The 15,982-nt window shown below is 50.2% G+C and overlaps 1 protein-coding gene across 2 annotated transcripts in view; it reads right to left on the reverse strand.

Moving 5' to 3' along the window:
- The window catches only part of ATMIN (ATM interactor), a 221,333-nt gene that overhangs the window by 43,570 nt on the left and 161,781 nt on the right, over positions 1-15,982 (reverse strand). Inside the window, exon 4 of one of the 2 annotated variants that reach the window (XM_069652842.1) lies at positions 7,639-7,868. The exons of the other annotated variant lie outside the window; for it this stretch is intronic. Coding sequence (XP_069508943.1) covers positions 7,639-7,754 — 116 coding nt within the window. The 5' untranslated portion in view covers positions 7,755-7,868. The remainder of the gene's footprint in view (positions 1-7,638; positions 7,869-15,982) is intronic. 2 annotated transcript variants of the gene reach the window in all.

Raw genomic sequence — 15,982 nt, forward strand, 5'->3', positions numbered from 1 at the left:
ACAAGAACAGCATTAGCGAGCAAGAACACTTACCTGTGAAGTAACCGGCCTTCAATCCATCCTGCGCTTCGCTTACCTCGCCCATCTCCGGAGTTTGCCGCAACCTGCAAAGGTAAAGAAACAAGGACAGCATGAACAACAATTCTTACCTGGGCAAGCAGCGAGTTCTGGCAGCACCCTGCGCTTCTCTTACCTCCCCATCTCCGGGTTGCACCGCAACCTGCAAGGGAGAAGGAACAAGGTAAGCATTAACAAAGCACTTACCTGGGCAAGCAGCGCTTTGATCGCTCATCACTCCGGAACATCAGCGTAACCTTTACAAAGAAGAAGAGAAAAGAACACAGGTTAGCAATTAACACCAATAAACAGCGCAGCGCTCCGCGCATCGGCGCGGCAACTCCGAGATCGCAACCATCTCTGTGAAAACAAAAGAGAGACATTGTTAGGGAACAGTGTAGTGGAGCAAGACGGCGAGAAAACGGAGGGAAAGAAAGACAGAATAAAGACGGAAAAGACATTATAACTCACCTGGAAGACAGCAAGCAGAGTCGGAGCCACAGCCGGTCTGGACCCGACATAAGGGCACACGGACCAGTAAAGCAACTAGGTCCACGGAACGCCCACTCCAACCACACGCCCCTAAACAGAGACGCAGGACGGAAAGTTCAACGCACAAAAACCTAAGGTGAGCAATAACCCCAAGGGAGGGGATTTGGACCAGAGGGAGGTGGGAGTCCACCCATCACAGAACCAGTATCTTAACCCTCCATTCTCCTGTTATGGTCGCTACCCAACATCTGGCACATAACCAAGCAGAGAGGGGTACGGGATAGCGCTTAGACCTCTATCCAGTATTGTGTGGCGCGCCGTGGATACCAGGCGAGCGTAACATCCCCTTTGTCAAGAAGTCGGCACAGAAGTATCTAAGGGGCAGGATTCCGACTGCTGGCAACAGAAGCTGTTTGTGTGCTCCGCGCTGCAAGGACAGCTACTAAAGAAGCCAGTGAGTTTCTATGAAATAAGAAACCCGCTGCCCGAAGCCCAAGTGACTGAACATTTACATTGTGCTGAAATACTTTGCAACTAGTAGCGAGTGCTTGCATCTCTCAGAAGAGCATGTTTTCGAAGGTCTCCGGTCCTAGGCTCTTCCCGTTGTTGAACATTAAAGTGTAAGAATACTTTCTACTGGAGTGGTCGCGTCTCTTAAAGCAGAACGTTTTTGAAAGTCTGAGTACTGGGAAGTTCTTTTGAAGTGATATACATAAATATTACAGAGATAGCTGAATGAAAACTAGACCTTATTGATATTTTATTTGCATCGAGCTCGTGCACTAGTGTTTCAGAGCGTGACAAGGCAAGGGAGGGGAACAAGGGAAAACAAAAACAAAGATCTTACTAGGCCCAGTGACATTGAGAACGCGCAAGTGCATGGGAGAGGAAGAACGGGTAAGTGCATGGGAGGGGGGAAACAGGAAAAGTGCTGAGCAAGGAGAAAATAGATAAATAAAACATAAATAAATAAAATGAATAAGAGAAACAAGCAGTGGTAGTGCAGCCAGCAAGTGGTAAGTGCTAGGTATAAGGCAGCAGACAGGGTGTGCCAGGTAAGTGCAGAAAAACAGGTTCGGGGGGGGGCTGTAGGGTAACAGATACAGGCCCCAGTGGAAGGGTTTGCCCGGAGGCAGTGCAGGTGGGTGGCAAGGTGAGCAGGTACCTGAGGCAGAGAGTCCGAGGGTGACCAGATGCATGATGCTGAGACAGAGATCAGCAGGGGAGAAGAGGAGAGAAGGCAGAAGCGAAGAGGAAGGGCTTGAGGTGCTTCCGGAACCGGAGATGGTTCTCCTCAAGTTTAAGAGTGGCAGGGAGGCTGTTCCAGAGGGAGGCCCCAGCCAAAGACAAAGATCTACCCCCAGCTCGTTTCTTAATAAAACGACTGACCTTGAGGGAGTTAGGGGTGGAGGAGTGAAGGGCTCGAGAGACAATGAGCTTCTGGGGAAAGGAGAGGAAAGGTAGAATACCTCTGAGGAAGTGCAGTGGGAAGTTAGACTTTTTTGAGACAGAGATGTGGGCAGAGACAGACAGCATGGAGTGAAAGATGACCCGAGGTTCTTAGCCTCACAGGTGGGGTAGGAGGAGGGCCAAGTGAGGCCGGCCAAAGAGTGACAGGAAAGGAGGGTGAAGGTGTGCCGATGAGGAGTATCTCTGTCTTGCTGGCATTCAGGCAGAGATCATTGGCAGCACACCAATCCCGAATGGCAGATAGGCCTCTGAGATGCGAGAAGGAGAGGAGGCGGCCGAGGGAAGCCTGAAAATGAGTCGAGTGTCATCTGTGTAGCACTGGAAATTGGGGTATTACCCGAATTGTTAGTTTACAATTGTTCGAATGACACAATTGTTCGAATAATAGGGGTCCTAATTGACCTTCTGCACAATTGACCGTATGGTCATTTTAATATATATTATGGGTTGGGTTGGTGTAATAATAATATAAGGGGATTGGGAGGGGGGTTGGGGTGGGGGTTGGATTGGGTGGGGGACTGCAGGGGGTTTCTCCCCGCATATATATCCTAATTGACCGTTTAAATTCGGTCAATTGTGCAGAAGGTCAATTGTTATTCGAACAATTGACATTCGAACAATTCGTATACAACCGAAATTGGAGCAGACAATGCAGTGGGCAAGAGCTGCCAGGTATTGGTTGAAAAGCCAGGGTAGGAGATTAGACCCCTGGGGAACACCACAGGTAGAAATGGGGATAGATGACAGGAAGGACCCAAGTTGGACCTGGAAGGGTCGATCAGAGAGAAAAGAGGTCAGCAAGGCCAGAGCCTGATCAGCGATACCCAGGTTGTCATGCAGACAGCTGAGCAGGAGGGTACCATTGACCGTGTCGAAGGCAGAGGAGAGATCAAGTAGGATGAAGACAGAGGGGATGTTAGAATCAAGGTTGGAGAACAGATCTTCACGGATGTTCAGGAGAGCAGCTTCCGTGCTTCTGGCCGCTCTAAAGCCAGACTGATGGTCATGGAAACAACCAACAGAGTCAGAGTGAAGGTTGAGCTGTGAGATGGCCAGCATTTCCAGACGTTTTCCCACCTTAAACCAAACCAAGGCCCACAGAACAACAAACTGAATAAGAACTATAATTAAACAGAAAAAACTGAACTTTCAAGTTAAATCAAACCACTGCATGTTGTGAAGTGAACTCCATGAATCATATGGAATCCTGAAGTTAACCCCATTATATGGAGAAAGGAAGTGAACCTTCATGGGCCAAAACTGCATAAAGAGAACAGCAAAGGCCCCTTTCTTTTGTGTGTTTTGAACTGTGATGAAATACAAGTCTTGGGGAAGGGAACCCTGAGACTTATGAACTACCCTTGTCGTCTTTGAGGACGGAACCTCAAAGCTCTTTTTGTGTTTTGAACTGCAATGCTTGGAGCTTGGGAAATGGAACCCTGAGGATTGTTTCAAAACGATATCATCTTGAACTTGGAATAGAGTACTTGGAGACTTAATGTGGAACTGTTTTATACTTAGGGAAGGGAGATGAAAGAAAGCTGCAAGCTGGAAGAAGCTCATAATGTTTTGTTGAACATTGTTTCTTTTGACTTTTTACATCCCTACACATTGGTTTATTGTAGTTGTGAGGGCAAGGATAGGTTTTGGACATAGTCTTAAGTTGAACTCTTTGACCCAGATTTCCATTAGTTTTATTCAGGTAGGGAAATCCCACCTTAGCATAGGGCAAGTTAGGCCTTCAACCCTGACATTTAAGTTAATATTCTTTTGCTCAACTTAAAATCTGTTGTCTGTCGTACTTCACGATGCCTTCACAGCAGACAATGGCATGGGCCAATTGACCTACTAGAGAAACTGCAGACTGGAAGTCTGACAGTTGAGTCTAGCATTAAACGCCAATGTGTGGAGTACTCACAAATCTTCTACCCTCAAAATAATCATCTCCACTCTCCACCTTTTACAACCAGACATTTCAGTCAGGCACATTCAGACACACTACCTCATTTGACACAGCAGCAATCTGTATATTAATACTACACTGACCTTGAAGCAGAATGACCACAATTCAAATCTTTAGCTATATCACACATCACCACACACCAGTGGGTAACATGGTCTTGAAGCACTACTTATACATTGATGTGCTCTCTTCCCTCCAGATAAAACATATCCAAGTGTTGTGGACACAAATCACATAGAATCAAACCATGTTGGTTTTTAAATCAACATCACATGCCTTCAGTGTGATGCTTGTGGGGGGGTATCGTAAAACCACTCAGATGAAAAGGATACTTGCAGAAAGGGCATAAGAAATCCTATGAAGCAATTATGCTCAAAGTTTAAAAAATAAACGGCCCGATTCATGGAATAAATCTGCGCCGAAAACGGGGAACACGCAAGCACCCATTCACCGATTCATGGAGCACATTGCGCGTGGCTTGCCCAAAACTTGCTGAATCCGCGCGAATGTTGAATCCGCGCGGGTCCAACATGTCACTGAGACATCACAAGTGCCTTGCACGAGATACCCAGTGAAGGCGCACACCGTCCAGTGCACACACCTAAAATGGGGGTGGAACATGTGGAATGGGGAACAAGCAGCGTAAATGTGGGCGTTACAGGGGAAGTACTGCAGTAAAATCCTCGCAACACCCACATGCGCGCTAACACGTATTCATGGAATCGAACAGGGTTCACCGGCACGCGGCAAAAGACGCGCAACCCCAGAAACACGTACGCCACGTGAAAGCTGGCGTAAGCATCCCCGCGCACCAAAACCAATGCATAAAAGTGCGCGTGAAAACTAAACTCAGCTATGATGAATGTACCATTCCTCGCAGCAGTGATCGCGGGACACCGCAGGAGGAGGAGAATGTGTTTGCAATTATGACTGCACGCCCCTCAGTCCGCAGGCACATATACATGCCCAGAACACCCACAGAAAGGCAGGCCGTGGTTCAGGACTTTTACGGGGTGGCACACTTCTCCAAAGTGCTTGGGGCCATCGATTGCACCCATGTGGCCCTACGTCCACCTAGGGCCACAGAGCACATCTATCGCAATCGCAAGCACTGGCATTCCATCAACGTGCAGGTTGTATGTGATGCCAAGGGAATCATCATCTCTGTATATGCCAACTATCCAAGGTCCACCCATGATAGTTTCATATTCAAAATGTCACCCCTACACCAGGACCTGGAAGCTGGGAGGCATGGCAAAACATGGCCCATTGGCGAATATAAATGTCTGAGCATGCATGCATGTTAGACAGAGACAAATCGACGAAGCCAACTAAAACAACCATTTTCAGCTCCCCAGGGGACAGTGCCTACCCTCTGAGCACTTACGATGACGCTAACACAAAACCACACCACCCCAGGTAAGCTACAACGCAGCCCATATTGCAACTAGGGCCATAGTGGAGCACACATTCTGAGTGCTAAAGTCACACTTCCGCTCCCTTGACCACTCCGGTGGACAGCTACTATATGCACCACCAGTAGTGTGCAGGATCATTGTGGCAGCATGTGTCCTGCACAAAGTTGCAACACTGCGGGGCGTACCGGTGGACATGGTGGTGCCCCCACATCCCCAACCACATGCATGCCCGCTGCGCATTGGGAGGGGAAAGGGCACATGGCGAGGCAGCCCGTACCCAGCTTGTGGTGCAATTTTTCACCTAAAATCCCACTCCTGCGGAGTGCACACATGCCTGGCACATTCCAGGTGACAATCAATGATGACAAAGGGACAATCAACTGTCCCAACCTTACAACCCTGAGAATGTGTCCTTGGAAGTGCTACATTGTGTGCATCCCTAGATACTTAATCAACCCAATCCCTTGTGAAGAAAAGGCACACATTGAAGATGCAGTATGCCACTAACCCCATGCAAAACAGCACATCTAAATTCTGATATGTCACCTAAACCCTCCCAAACTCCATGTCACCCGGTTGACACACTATGCCATGGCATGCAATGTCAAAAGTGACATAAAATTCCCAACACAACACTATTGTCACAAAGTGCACTCACTCTGACACATCGAAATACATTTTCCAGCATACTATGTCATAAACACAGGACCCAACAGTGACAATGTCAGATAGTGACCAATCACAATAGCACAAGTGCCTCAATGTGAAAGCTACCACATGGGCCCCCTCTATCTTAAGTGTCTCTCTGCTGGCTAAAGGGCGCAGGTTAACGCATATAGCAGGAAGGGCATCAATAATGGAGACAGTCAAGGTAACACATGAAGATGTAACCTGAAAAAATGCACATTTACCAATGTCCAAAAAAAAATAAGGTATGGTAACCATGCACTGGACGAACAATCATGATTCCCCACTAGGGGTGTATACACAGGTTGGACTTCAGACTGGCCACAGAAATGACGGAAGCCCAATGTGTAAGTTACTTTCACACGCTGCCCTCCTTGCAAGCCCGGGGAAAGGGGAAGCACGAGTGGCATATGTGTCTGGACCCTAAGGCACAAGCAAGGAGTGTACCAACATGAGACAAGTCTGTATGGGCCCAGCCGTAACACACAGTGGATGCCTTCGGATGCCAGACAAAGAAACACACTGTCACATGAATGCACAATATACAAAAAATAAAGTAAAAATAAAATGGCCATGATGGACCAGGGGTTGGGGGGGGGGGCTGCACCCAGGAGGGAAAAGGTGCGGGGTGCACCTCAACACCCACATGTGTGGGTGTTGAGACTAAACACTGTCGTCGCCCTCTGTTGTAGCATTAAAAGGTGTGCGTGGTAAGGGAGGCTGACCACGTATAGCCCTGGTCTGATCCTCAATGGCAGCGACCATACGGACCTGAAAGGTCTGATTCTGCATCATGATGGTCTGGAGGTCCACATGCAGCACCTCATGTGATGCAGAGTTCCGCTTGCAAGACCTCACGGGATGTACAGATCTCCGCTTGCAAGGCCTCACGGGTTGCATGGAGTTCGACAGAGACGTTGTGCATCACCTGCTCCATCTGCTGTTCTGCCAGTCTACTGCGGCCCAACTCAAGTGCAGCCAGAGTAGATCTGAGGGAGGTATTATCGTCCCTCAGGGGAGCCCTGTGGGCCTCTGCCACGGCAGCTATGGCTGTTCACAGAGCCCCCAGTTCAGCCAGTCGGTCCCTGTTGTTGGCCAACATGTCCAACCTGTGAGAGCGGCATGTGGACTGCAATGCCTGCTGCTGGAGTTCCATCTGTCTTTCGGGGGGGGGGGAATGGAATTGGCCACCCTATCAATTCCATGAGCCAACATCTCACATGATGCCCCCTGTTGCTGTTCAATAGCATGCATGGATTGCTCCCACACAGTATTTCCGGGTGGCACACTGCCACCGCGTTGCCGGACACCACACCTGCCGGGCCCAAGGATACCTGGCCCTAGCTGCGCTGGCGCTGCCTGTGGCTGCATGACTGCATTCCTCCCTTGATCAGCTGCCCCAGGAACAGGAGCAAATACTGTGGAGCGTGACCCGGCATCCGTAACCCACAACAGACGGACATACCAACACTGACGTGCCCCGTGAGGGGTTCACCCCCCCACCCCCGCAGGGGCTTGGGACAGAACAGCATCCACAGCAGAATCACTCACCTGCAACAGCAATGTGGGTCCCATGTCCGATTCAGCATCAGAGGTATAGGCTTCCTCAGATGGGTACTCAGAGAAACCCCTGGCCAGGATGGTCTGTAGTACCAATGGATTCCCATGAGCTACCACACCACGTCCTCCACTGGTGCCTGGTTGGGTGTCCGAATACATTTCCTCCTCAACCATCTCCTCCTCCTCCACGAACTCCTCCACTGCATCCAGTGCCTCAACACCTGCACAAATTCAAAAAAAGACATGACTGCACATGTTAATAGCATATGCCACACACATTGTGTGTGGATGAATGTGTGGAGCGGATGAGTGTGTGGAGCGGATGAGTGTGTGGACTTTGACCCACCAGTGAGCGATGTGGGGGCCCTCCAGCTCTTTCCAGAAACGAGCGCGTGTGAGGCGGGCTGCCATTAGTAGATGTGTGATTAGCCGCACTCTGGGACCAGATTGTGGGTAGGATCCATCATCCGGGGTGTCACCCAGCACCATTATGAATGGGTCCAAGGGGAGGAGGGTACCACATATGTCCTTAATTCTAGATCTGATCTCCAACCAAAAGGATTGAATTATCAGACAGTACCACCACATGTTCCCCAGATCCCCCCCTAGCACCGCAGCCATGCCAGCACTCATCCGAGTAATCTGTATTCATCGCATGCAACCTCTGTGGTGTCAAGTACCATCTATAACATATTTTAAGTGCGCGCTCGCTGATGGTTGTACATCTAGAGGACCTGTGTGCTCTGTCCCAAATACTCAGCCATTACTCCGGAACCACCACCCTCCCCAGTTCTCTCTCCCATGCTAACATGTATGACAGTTTTTCCTCCTCCGGGGCATTTTCTAGCAGGCGGTAGCAGGTTGCTACTTTATGCAGGCGTTGTCCCTCGGCAACTGTTCGTTCTAGGCCTGTGGGATGTCTGGTGGCCGTCTTTTTCACTGCCCGGTTAGTGACCCAATGTCTAATATGAATGCATCTAAATCTCTCCGTTTCTAGGAGGTTGATTTTTTCTTTACACTGAATGAAAGTTAATGGATCATTATCAGTATATAGTGCCTGTAATCTTAGGGTCTCTGGGCCTGACCAGTTGCGATATGCGTTGGGTTGAAGCTCGAGGGTGAATAGTGGGTTCTGTGTAATCGGGGTTAATGGACCCAAACCCGGGGCGAGTCCTCTTAATGTAGTCTGCCTGTCCCAGCATTGAAGTGTAGCGCTCGTAGTTGGGAGACGGGGCCTCTGGGAATTCCTGACTTCCCGAGGTAGAAAGGGGAGGTGGGAGAGGGGAGCCCCTGCAAACATTTGTTCAATGTCTCTCCATTTCGGGGGATCCTCTTGCGTTGCCCAGCTCAGAATGGAGCAATTTGCGTTGCTCGGTAATATCTCAGAATTGAGAGAAGCCCCAAACCTCCCAAAGGTCTACTTTTAGTGAGAATCTCACGCTGCAGTCTGGGTGTTTTACGTTACCAAATAAATCTGCCTATATCTTTCTGCAGATTGTGTAAGTCACGTTCAGGGATGTACACTGGGAGCGCCTGAAAGGTGTAAAGTAGTCAGGGTAGTAGCGTCATTTTGATGGCTGTTACCCGTCCCAGCCAAGACATCTCCTGGAGGTCCCATTTTAGCATTGAATCCTTCACGTCTTTTATCAGGGAAGGAATATTGGCTCTCACTAGGCCAGCATATGTTGGGGTTAGATGCACCCCAAGGTAGGTTATCTTGGTGTTCACCCACTCAAGCGAAAAGGTGTTCTGTAGGCCATTTAGCACTTCCGGTGTTTCAGAGAGATTCAGGCCTTTTGACTTGGCCATATTTATTTTGAAGCCCGCTACCTGTTCAAACCTTCCCAGTAATCTCATGAGCGGAGGAACCGAGGTCTGTGCCTCTCACAGAAAGCAAAGCACATCATCCGCACCCTTGAATTTCGTGGTGGATGCGGATGTGTTGGGCTAAGGGTTCCATGGCCAAAGCGAATACTAGGGGCGATAAAGGACATCCCTGCCTGGTTCCCCTTCCGAGCTGTATCTGTGGCATCCAGTGACCAGGTACTCGTATTTGAGTAGAGGGGATTTGAAAATTGGCCAGAATCAACTTGGAGAAATGCCAACTAAAGCCAAAACCCTTCAGGACCCGGCTTAAGTAGTCCCATGACATGCTGTCGAAGGCCCGATGGGCGTCTAACGAGAGCAAAGAAAGGGGACCTGGTATTGAGGGAGCTACAGTTATCAAATCTATTGCCCTACGAATATTATCATGGGCCGATCGTCCCTGGATAAATCCTGTTTGAGGGAAACATTACCCACTCTAATAGACCGGGATCAGTCGTTGAGCTATGATCTTGCTAAACAATTTGGCGTCTGTGTTAAGGAGAGCTATGGGCCGATAAGAGGCACAATCTGTCAGATCTTTACCGGGTTTCAGGAGTAGAGTTGTGTTCGATTCAGCCATGGATTGGGTGACGGATCCAGTGTCCCATAAAATGTTGAACAATTTTGTGAGGTGTGGTGTGAGTTTTTTGTAAATGTTTTGTTAAATTTGTTTGTGAATCCGTCTGGGCCCGGGGCTTTGCCAATTGGAAGAGTTTTAATGGCGGATTCGACTTCTTCCGCCAATATTGGGGCCTCTAGGACTTCTAATGAGGCTTGTGGCAGTTGTGGGAGATTCGCCTTAGCTATAAATTCGTTTAGCTAACATGACCGGGGAATGATCCGCTAATGCTTCAGGTAGTATATCTATTGCCAGGACATCATGAATCAAGGAATCCGATACAAAAAAACATGTCTAATCTTGAAAATCCTCCGTGGACTGCCGAAAAATATGTATAGTCCCTTTCCTCTTGATGATAGTATCTCCATACTTCAATCAGGGAGCGGTCTTTCAATAAGGCGGTGAGGGCCCTCAAATTGTTCCCATCATTTGCTGTAGGCGGCAAGGTTTAGTCCACTAATGGGTTGACCACAGCATTGAAGTCCCCGCCTAAAATCACTTCCCCCTCGCTACGATCAAATATAGCTTTTGATAACTTCGAGAAGAATTGGCTTTGGTTAGTGTTAGGGGCGTAAATGGAGATCAAGGTTACTTTCCGACCCTCTAGTATGGCATTGACCAACAAGAATCTCCCTTCTTCATCTTGGATCACTCCCTGGGTCCGAAACGAAGCCCCCTTGCGCACCAGGATGGCAACCCCTCGTTTTTCACTCCGCTAGAGGCAAGAAATTTGGTGGGATATAGCCTATCGTTGAGGCGAAATTCATCCGACGGTTGCAAGTGGGTCTCTTGAAGGAATAAGACAGATGCGTCTAGGGATTTCAGTCTGTGGAAGAGGGCTTTGCGTTTCATGGGGGAGTTTAACCCATGTACATTACACGAAATGAATTTGTAGCTAGGGGTTGCCATGATATAGTAGTGCGAGGGTTTGTCTTATATAGCCTCTTTCGGACAACTCTGAAGATGTGTTACTTCTAGGGTTGAATCTGTTGGTGTAACCTAAATGAGTGTTGTGGTGAAGTGAAGGAAGATGCTGTTCTCTCCCCTTCAAGACAAGGGTACGTACAAAAATATTAACTGAAAAATTACAATAAAAACAAATAATAGCCGACAAGCATACTACTTTCCTCAAAATATGCAACCTCCTGGGTCCCAAGGGTGTAATAAACCGGATACAAAACATGTTGTACGCCATCCATATCGGCGCCCAAGTCAACTTATTAACCTGAATCTTCAAGCCCAGACTCCATCTGACTTAATCGTAAAAACATCAAGGGGTACAGAAACACCCACACCCCTCCAAACCTGCAGTTGTTCTGTGTTAGCCTCTTACTGGGCTTCAATTTAATAATCTATCGGGGATATCAGCGGCTCTCTCCATAATCAGGGGAAGAATTCAGCACTGTCCAGAGTTCTTCAGCTTGCTAATCGGATCATTCTCCCTGAATGTTCACTAATGCCAACAGGGGCCTAGAACCCACTTGCTCTTCCTTAGAAGCCTTCAGTCGCCCCCCCCATGAGCGGATCATGTTGCCGCCCAGCTTTCTACCTCGGATGAAGATGGGGGAGATGCCTCCTCCGGGGTTGCTAATGTATTCCCTGGGTCGCCTTTATGATTGGAGGACGTGGTGTGCTGCTGTCGACGCCGAGACGTTCCCCGCCTGGCTTTCGGTAGAGTATCCGAAGCAGATCTATTCTCTTCCCGGGGTCGCCGGTTTGCGGTCCCCTCTTCAGGAGATGTCTCGCCCATTAAACCTTCCGCTTCTTCCTCTGAGGAAATTATGTGATGTTGGTTATGGAGCTCGAACAGCAGCTTGCATGGAAATCCCCATCGATATCTAATTTTCTGCTCTCTCCACCAAGCTGTTGTCATGATGCCTACCTCCAAGGAGCCAGGTCCGACCCAGCAACCCCAGAGGCAGGCATCATTCCCTCCTCCCCCAGGGGAAGTGCCAGCGGGCCCAAGCTGGGGCCCTTTGGACACAGTCCTGGCGCCTTAGGCCCCTCTAAAGCTAGACATGTGTTCAAGTGTTTTAATGTGCACTTACCTGATGCAGACCATGCTGCTACATCCAGGCCCTCTTGAGGCCTGAATGGAACTACTTTACCTGTGGGACTACTTTCCACCTGGGTGTGGTCGGGGAAGGATACATACCTGATCGGTGGAAGGATACATACCTGGAACTTCTTCCAAAGCTATTTAAACCACGCCCGATCAGCAACTCACGCTTCGCGTTGTTCTGCTCCTCGCAGCTGGACGCTCACCGTGTCAGCTCCTGCATCTGGACTTCAGCCACGCCTGTCAGCATCCTGGGTCGCCTGCAAAGGAGATAAGAGAGAATTGGAGAGAAAGAAGACCTTACCAGCTAAAGCTGCATCACGGAGACATCACACCGACGATCCTGAAAGGGAAGACATCATTTTAAAAGCATTTCGCTCCGATCGCTGCAGCGCTGCATTTCACTCACCTTTCCTGGGCGCCTCCATCTTCAGCAGCGAACATCCGGATCCGCACCCACTTCTCAGAGCCTAGAGAGAAAAAGACAAGAAGACAAGGTGAGAGAAGGAAGGGAATAGGAAAGGCTCTAAGACTTAACTGTTGGGTCATTCCCATTTAATTTCATTTCGGGTCCTGCCGCTTCCTGGCATTCCGGACCCCGGCCCCTATGGGGAAAAAAGACAAAGACAGTGAATGAGCGAATGCAAAGACATTACCTGAACGCTCATCCAGAACTTACCTGTCATTTACTGGAACTGCACGTTTCACTTCGGGTCGGCGCCATATCTCCGGCATTCCGAACCCCGGCCCCTAAGGGAAAAAAGACATAAGCATTAGCGCTTGCTGCAATAAGACAATGAACATTATTATTAAGCTTGAACTTTTGAACTTGCAACAGAACTCTTACAGCGCCTCACTTGAATAGTCAAGCTTATTTTGAACTCCCTTCAAACCTCAATCCAGTGAAGTAACTGGGTTTCAACGCGCCCCTGCATCAGAAGCAGGATGGAGAACTCATCCTTCCAGACCCTAAGGTGAGACTTCACGGGGAATCGTGGAAGGGTATCGTGGAGGGTTGGAAGGGAGTGGGAGGCTTGAGCATTATTCCGTCAGTAGGTAATACTCCCTTTTCACGCACAGGGGAATATTCCTGCGAGCCAGAAAAGCCAGAGTAGAGGGGCCCTTCCTGTCCATCTTCAGAGTCCTGCGCTTCACCATTGAAGAAGCATCAGCACTCGAAGCCAGACCTGCGCCTCCGTGGGAATCAGGTGAGCGTGACAGCTGTAACCTTCTGTAACTGCCGTCTGCGCACCAGTGCCTAAGGGGCCAGGTCCTGGAATAGCTGAATCTCCGATACCTGAGTTCCTGGCTGCTGCATGATGTCTTCCTTTTGTCGATAAAAGTGCACCCGAGTGAGTACATCTGGAGTTAGGTTTTTCTTCATCTGCGCCGTGGAGTATACCGGATGTGTTCTGTCCAGCTTCAGGTCCTCGTTTGGTGGCAGTTCTAAGACGGTTCTGAAAAATGTCTCCACGTATTCAGCTAAGTCCTGATCAGGTATTTTCCTGGGGATCCCCCGTAGTTGCACATTATTTCTCTGTGATCTGTTTTCTAAATGAGCTTGTCTGGCCCAGATCTCTTCGAGGTGTTCCTCAATAACTCTTCCCGCTAATGCCTCGGTTTCATGAGATTGTACGCAGGTTACGTTCTCCAGATCGTTGACTCTGGACTCCAGTCCACCCAAGTGAGTTGTGAGCTCTGCCAGGGATCGCGCCAAAGAGTCCTTGGAAGTTTTAATCTTTTTTTTTATTTCCTGTGTGATATCCTGCTTGAAAGACTTGAACATTCACTCCAAGTCCTCTTTGGATATCGCCATGTTGTCAGGTAGTTGCAGGGATAGAGGCGAGTGAATTTCAGATGCAGCGGGGTATGAGTGGAGTTGGTCTCCCAGTTGTGGTTTTAAGTAAGCCTGAATGCTGCAAGGCTTCGTTTTGGTTATATTCTTGGGCTTCCCTCGACAAAAATCGTAATTGTCGCTCTGACTCCTCAATATCTCTGGGCGCTGTCAGCAGGTATAGTCTATGGGGGTTTCCAACTTGTTTTCTTGGACACAGGGCGCTTTGGGGTGTGTGAGATTTGGGGATCCCCCTCTGAGCTCTACGCCGTCCTCCAGTCCCCAGACCCAGCCGGGAGCAGGATCCGCTTCCCCCCGCCTCTGGGTGGTCGCGTTGCTCTGAGTTAGAGGGAGGACCCAGAGTGATTGTCCAGCTGCTATGGATGTAGTTAACTTGAGGGCCGTGCTCGCGATCAGAAGGCCCCCCAAATGAACTGCTCTCCCTCCCCGGGGAAGGGCTCTGAGAGCCTGTGTGCGGAGGAAGGAGGGCTGCCTTAAGCTTTATTCTTATGCCATCGACGGATCCCCCAGTACCGCTCACAATGTCTATATTTAGACCCCGGAAGGATCAAGGCTTCTGAGCAAGTGCCCCTGGCTCCCTCCGGCACTCACCCGCTAGCAGCTGACCGGGCACCAAGGAATCCGTGCACCATGCGTCGGGTCTCCACTCTGGGCCGCGCGGATCTTGAGCCGCAGCCCCGGATAACACTGCTGGGCAGCGTGCGCTCAGACCTCAGCTCCGCACTTCTCCCGCAGCCGCCGGGCGGCGGGAAGCTCCACTCCACTTGAGCCCCGCAGGCCCCCACCTAGCTCCAGCGGGGGGCGCTGAGGTCCTCCCTCCCACGCTGAACAGCCGATGGGTCCCGACTACAGCTCACATGGACCTCCAACGTGAACGCCGCTCCAGGCGGGTGTCTGGGAGGCGGGTGTCCGGCGGGCAGGGATTGGCAGGGAAGGGACCCCGCACACGCCCCCATGCTCCAGCACTCCACTGCTCCAGCACCGACACCAGGAAGGGCCTGCACGCCGCGATCCCGGGGCGGGGGAAGACTCAAACCTCTGCTCTGCTTCTCCACCGCAGCCGCCAGACAGGGCGACGCTGTTCTCCGGGCGAGTCCTGCATGCCCCATAGAGTCCCAGCGGGGGACGACTGGACACTCTCTCCCACTCCGCACAGCCAAAGGGCCAAAACGACAAAGTCACGGCGTCAATGCAGTGCGGCCGGTGACATTGAATTCCAACGTTCGCTCCAGTTGGCGCGTGCCGCCATTTTCTCCTTCCTCCTCACCATGCTGCCTTCCCGAGATAGCTCCGAATTATCGTTGCCATTCCCTCAGTCTTGCCCCAAGGATAAGAATCTGGCAAAAAGTTCTGTTTTGAAGCTTCAAAATCACTTGACTTGGGCACCTTGACACGGAGCTCAGGGCAAACACAGCCGCATGGCGTGCTGCCTAGCCACGCCCCCTGCAGCACATGTTTTGTATGCAGTCTGCATGACAACAAGCACATATCAGTCCAGCATCACATGGGTCACACATGGTAGGCTATCATGTGAACTGGCAGACAATCATAACACATCACCCAAGAAACATACACATGGCCTGTACACACACGTATCACCACTCACCAGGCATTGCCTCATACATTGGCTGGTCTCCCATGCCTTGGATCTGCTCCACTGCAATGAAATCACTAGCGATCTCCTCATGTCCAGTGAACTCATCGTCCTCTGGTGGTGACCCACTACCAGTCACCAGAGTAGAGGCGAACTTGGCAGCCAGCTTATCTTTCGCTCGGCGTCAGAGGTCATTTCAACGCTTCATGACATCACCAGCTGTGCACCTCTCATAGCCCAAGGTGCTAATACAGTCCGCGAGGCACTGCCAGTGGACCATACGCCTAGCAGGCGTAGGTTTGCCCTCTGCCTGCACCAGCATGTCACGGCCGTATTCCAACA

The sequence above is a fragment of the Ambystoma mexicanum genome, chromosome 1p (genome assembly GCF_040938575.1).
Source record: "Ambystoma mexicanum isolate Mex_15411 chromosome 1p, UKY_AmexF1_1, whole genome shotgun sequence".
Taxonomy (NCBI): Eukaryota; Metazoa; Chordata; class Amphibia; order Caudata; family Ambystomatidae; genus Ambystoma; species Ambystoma mexicanum.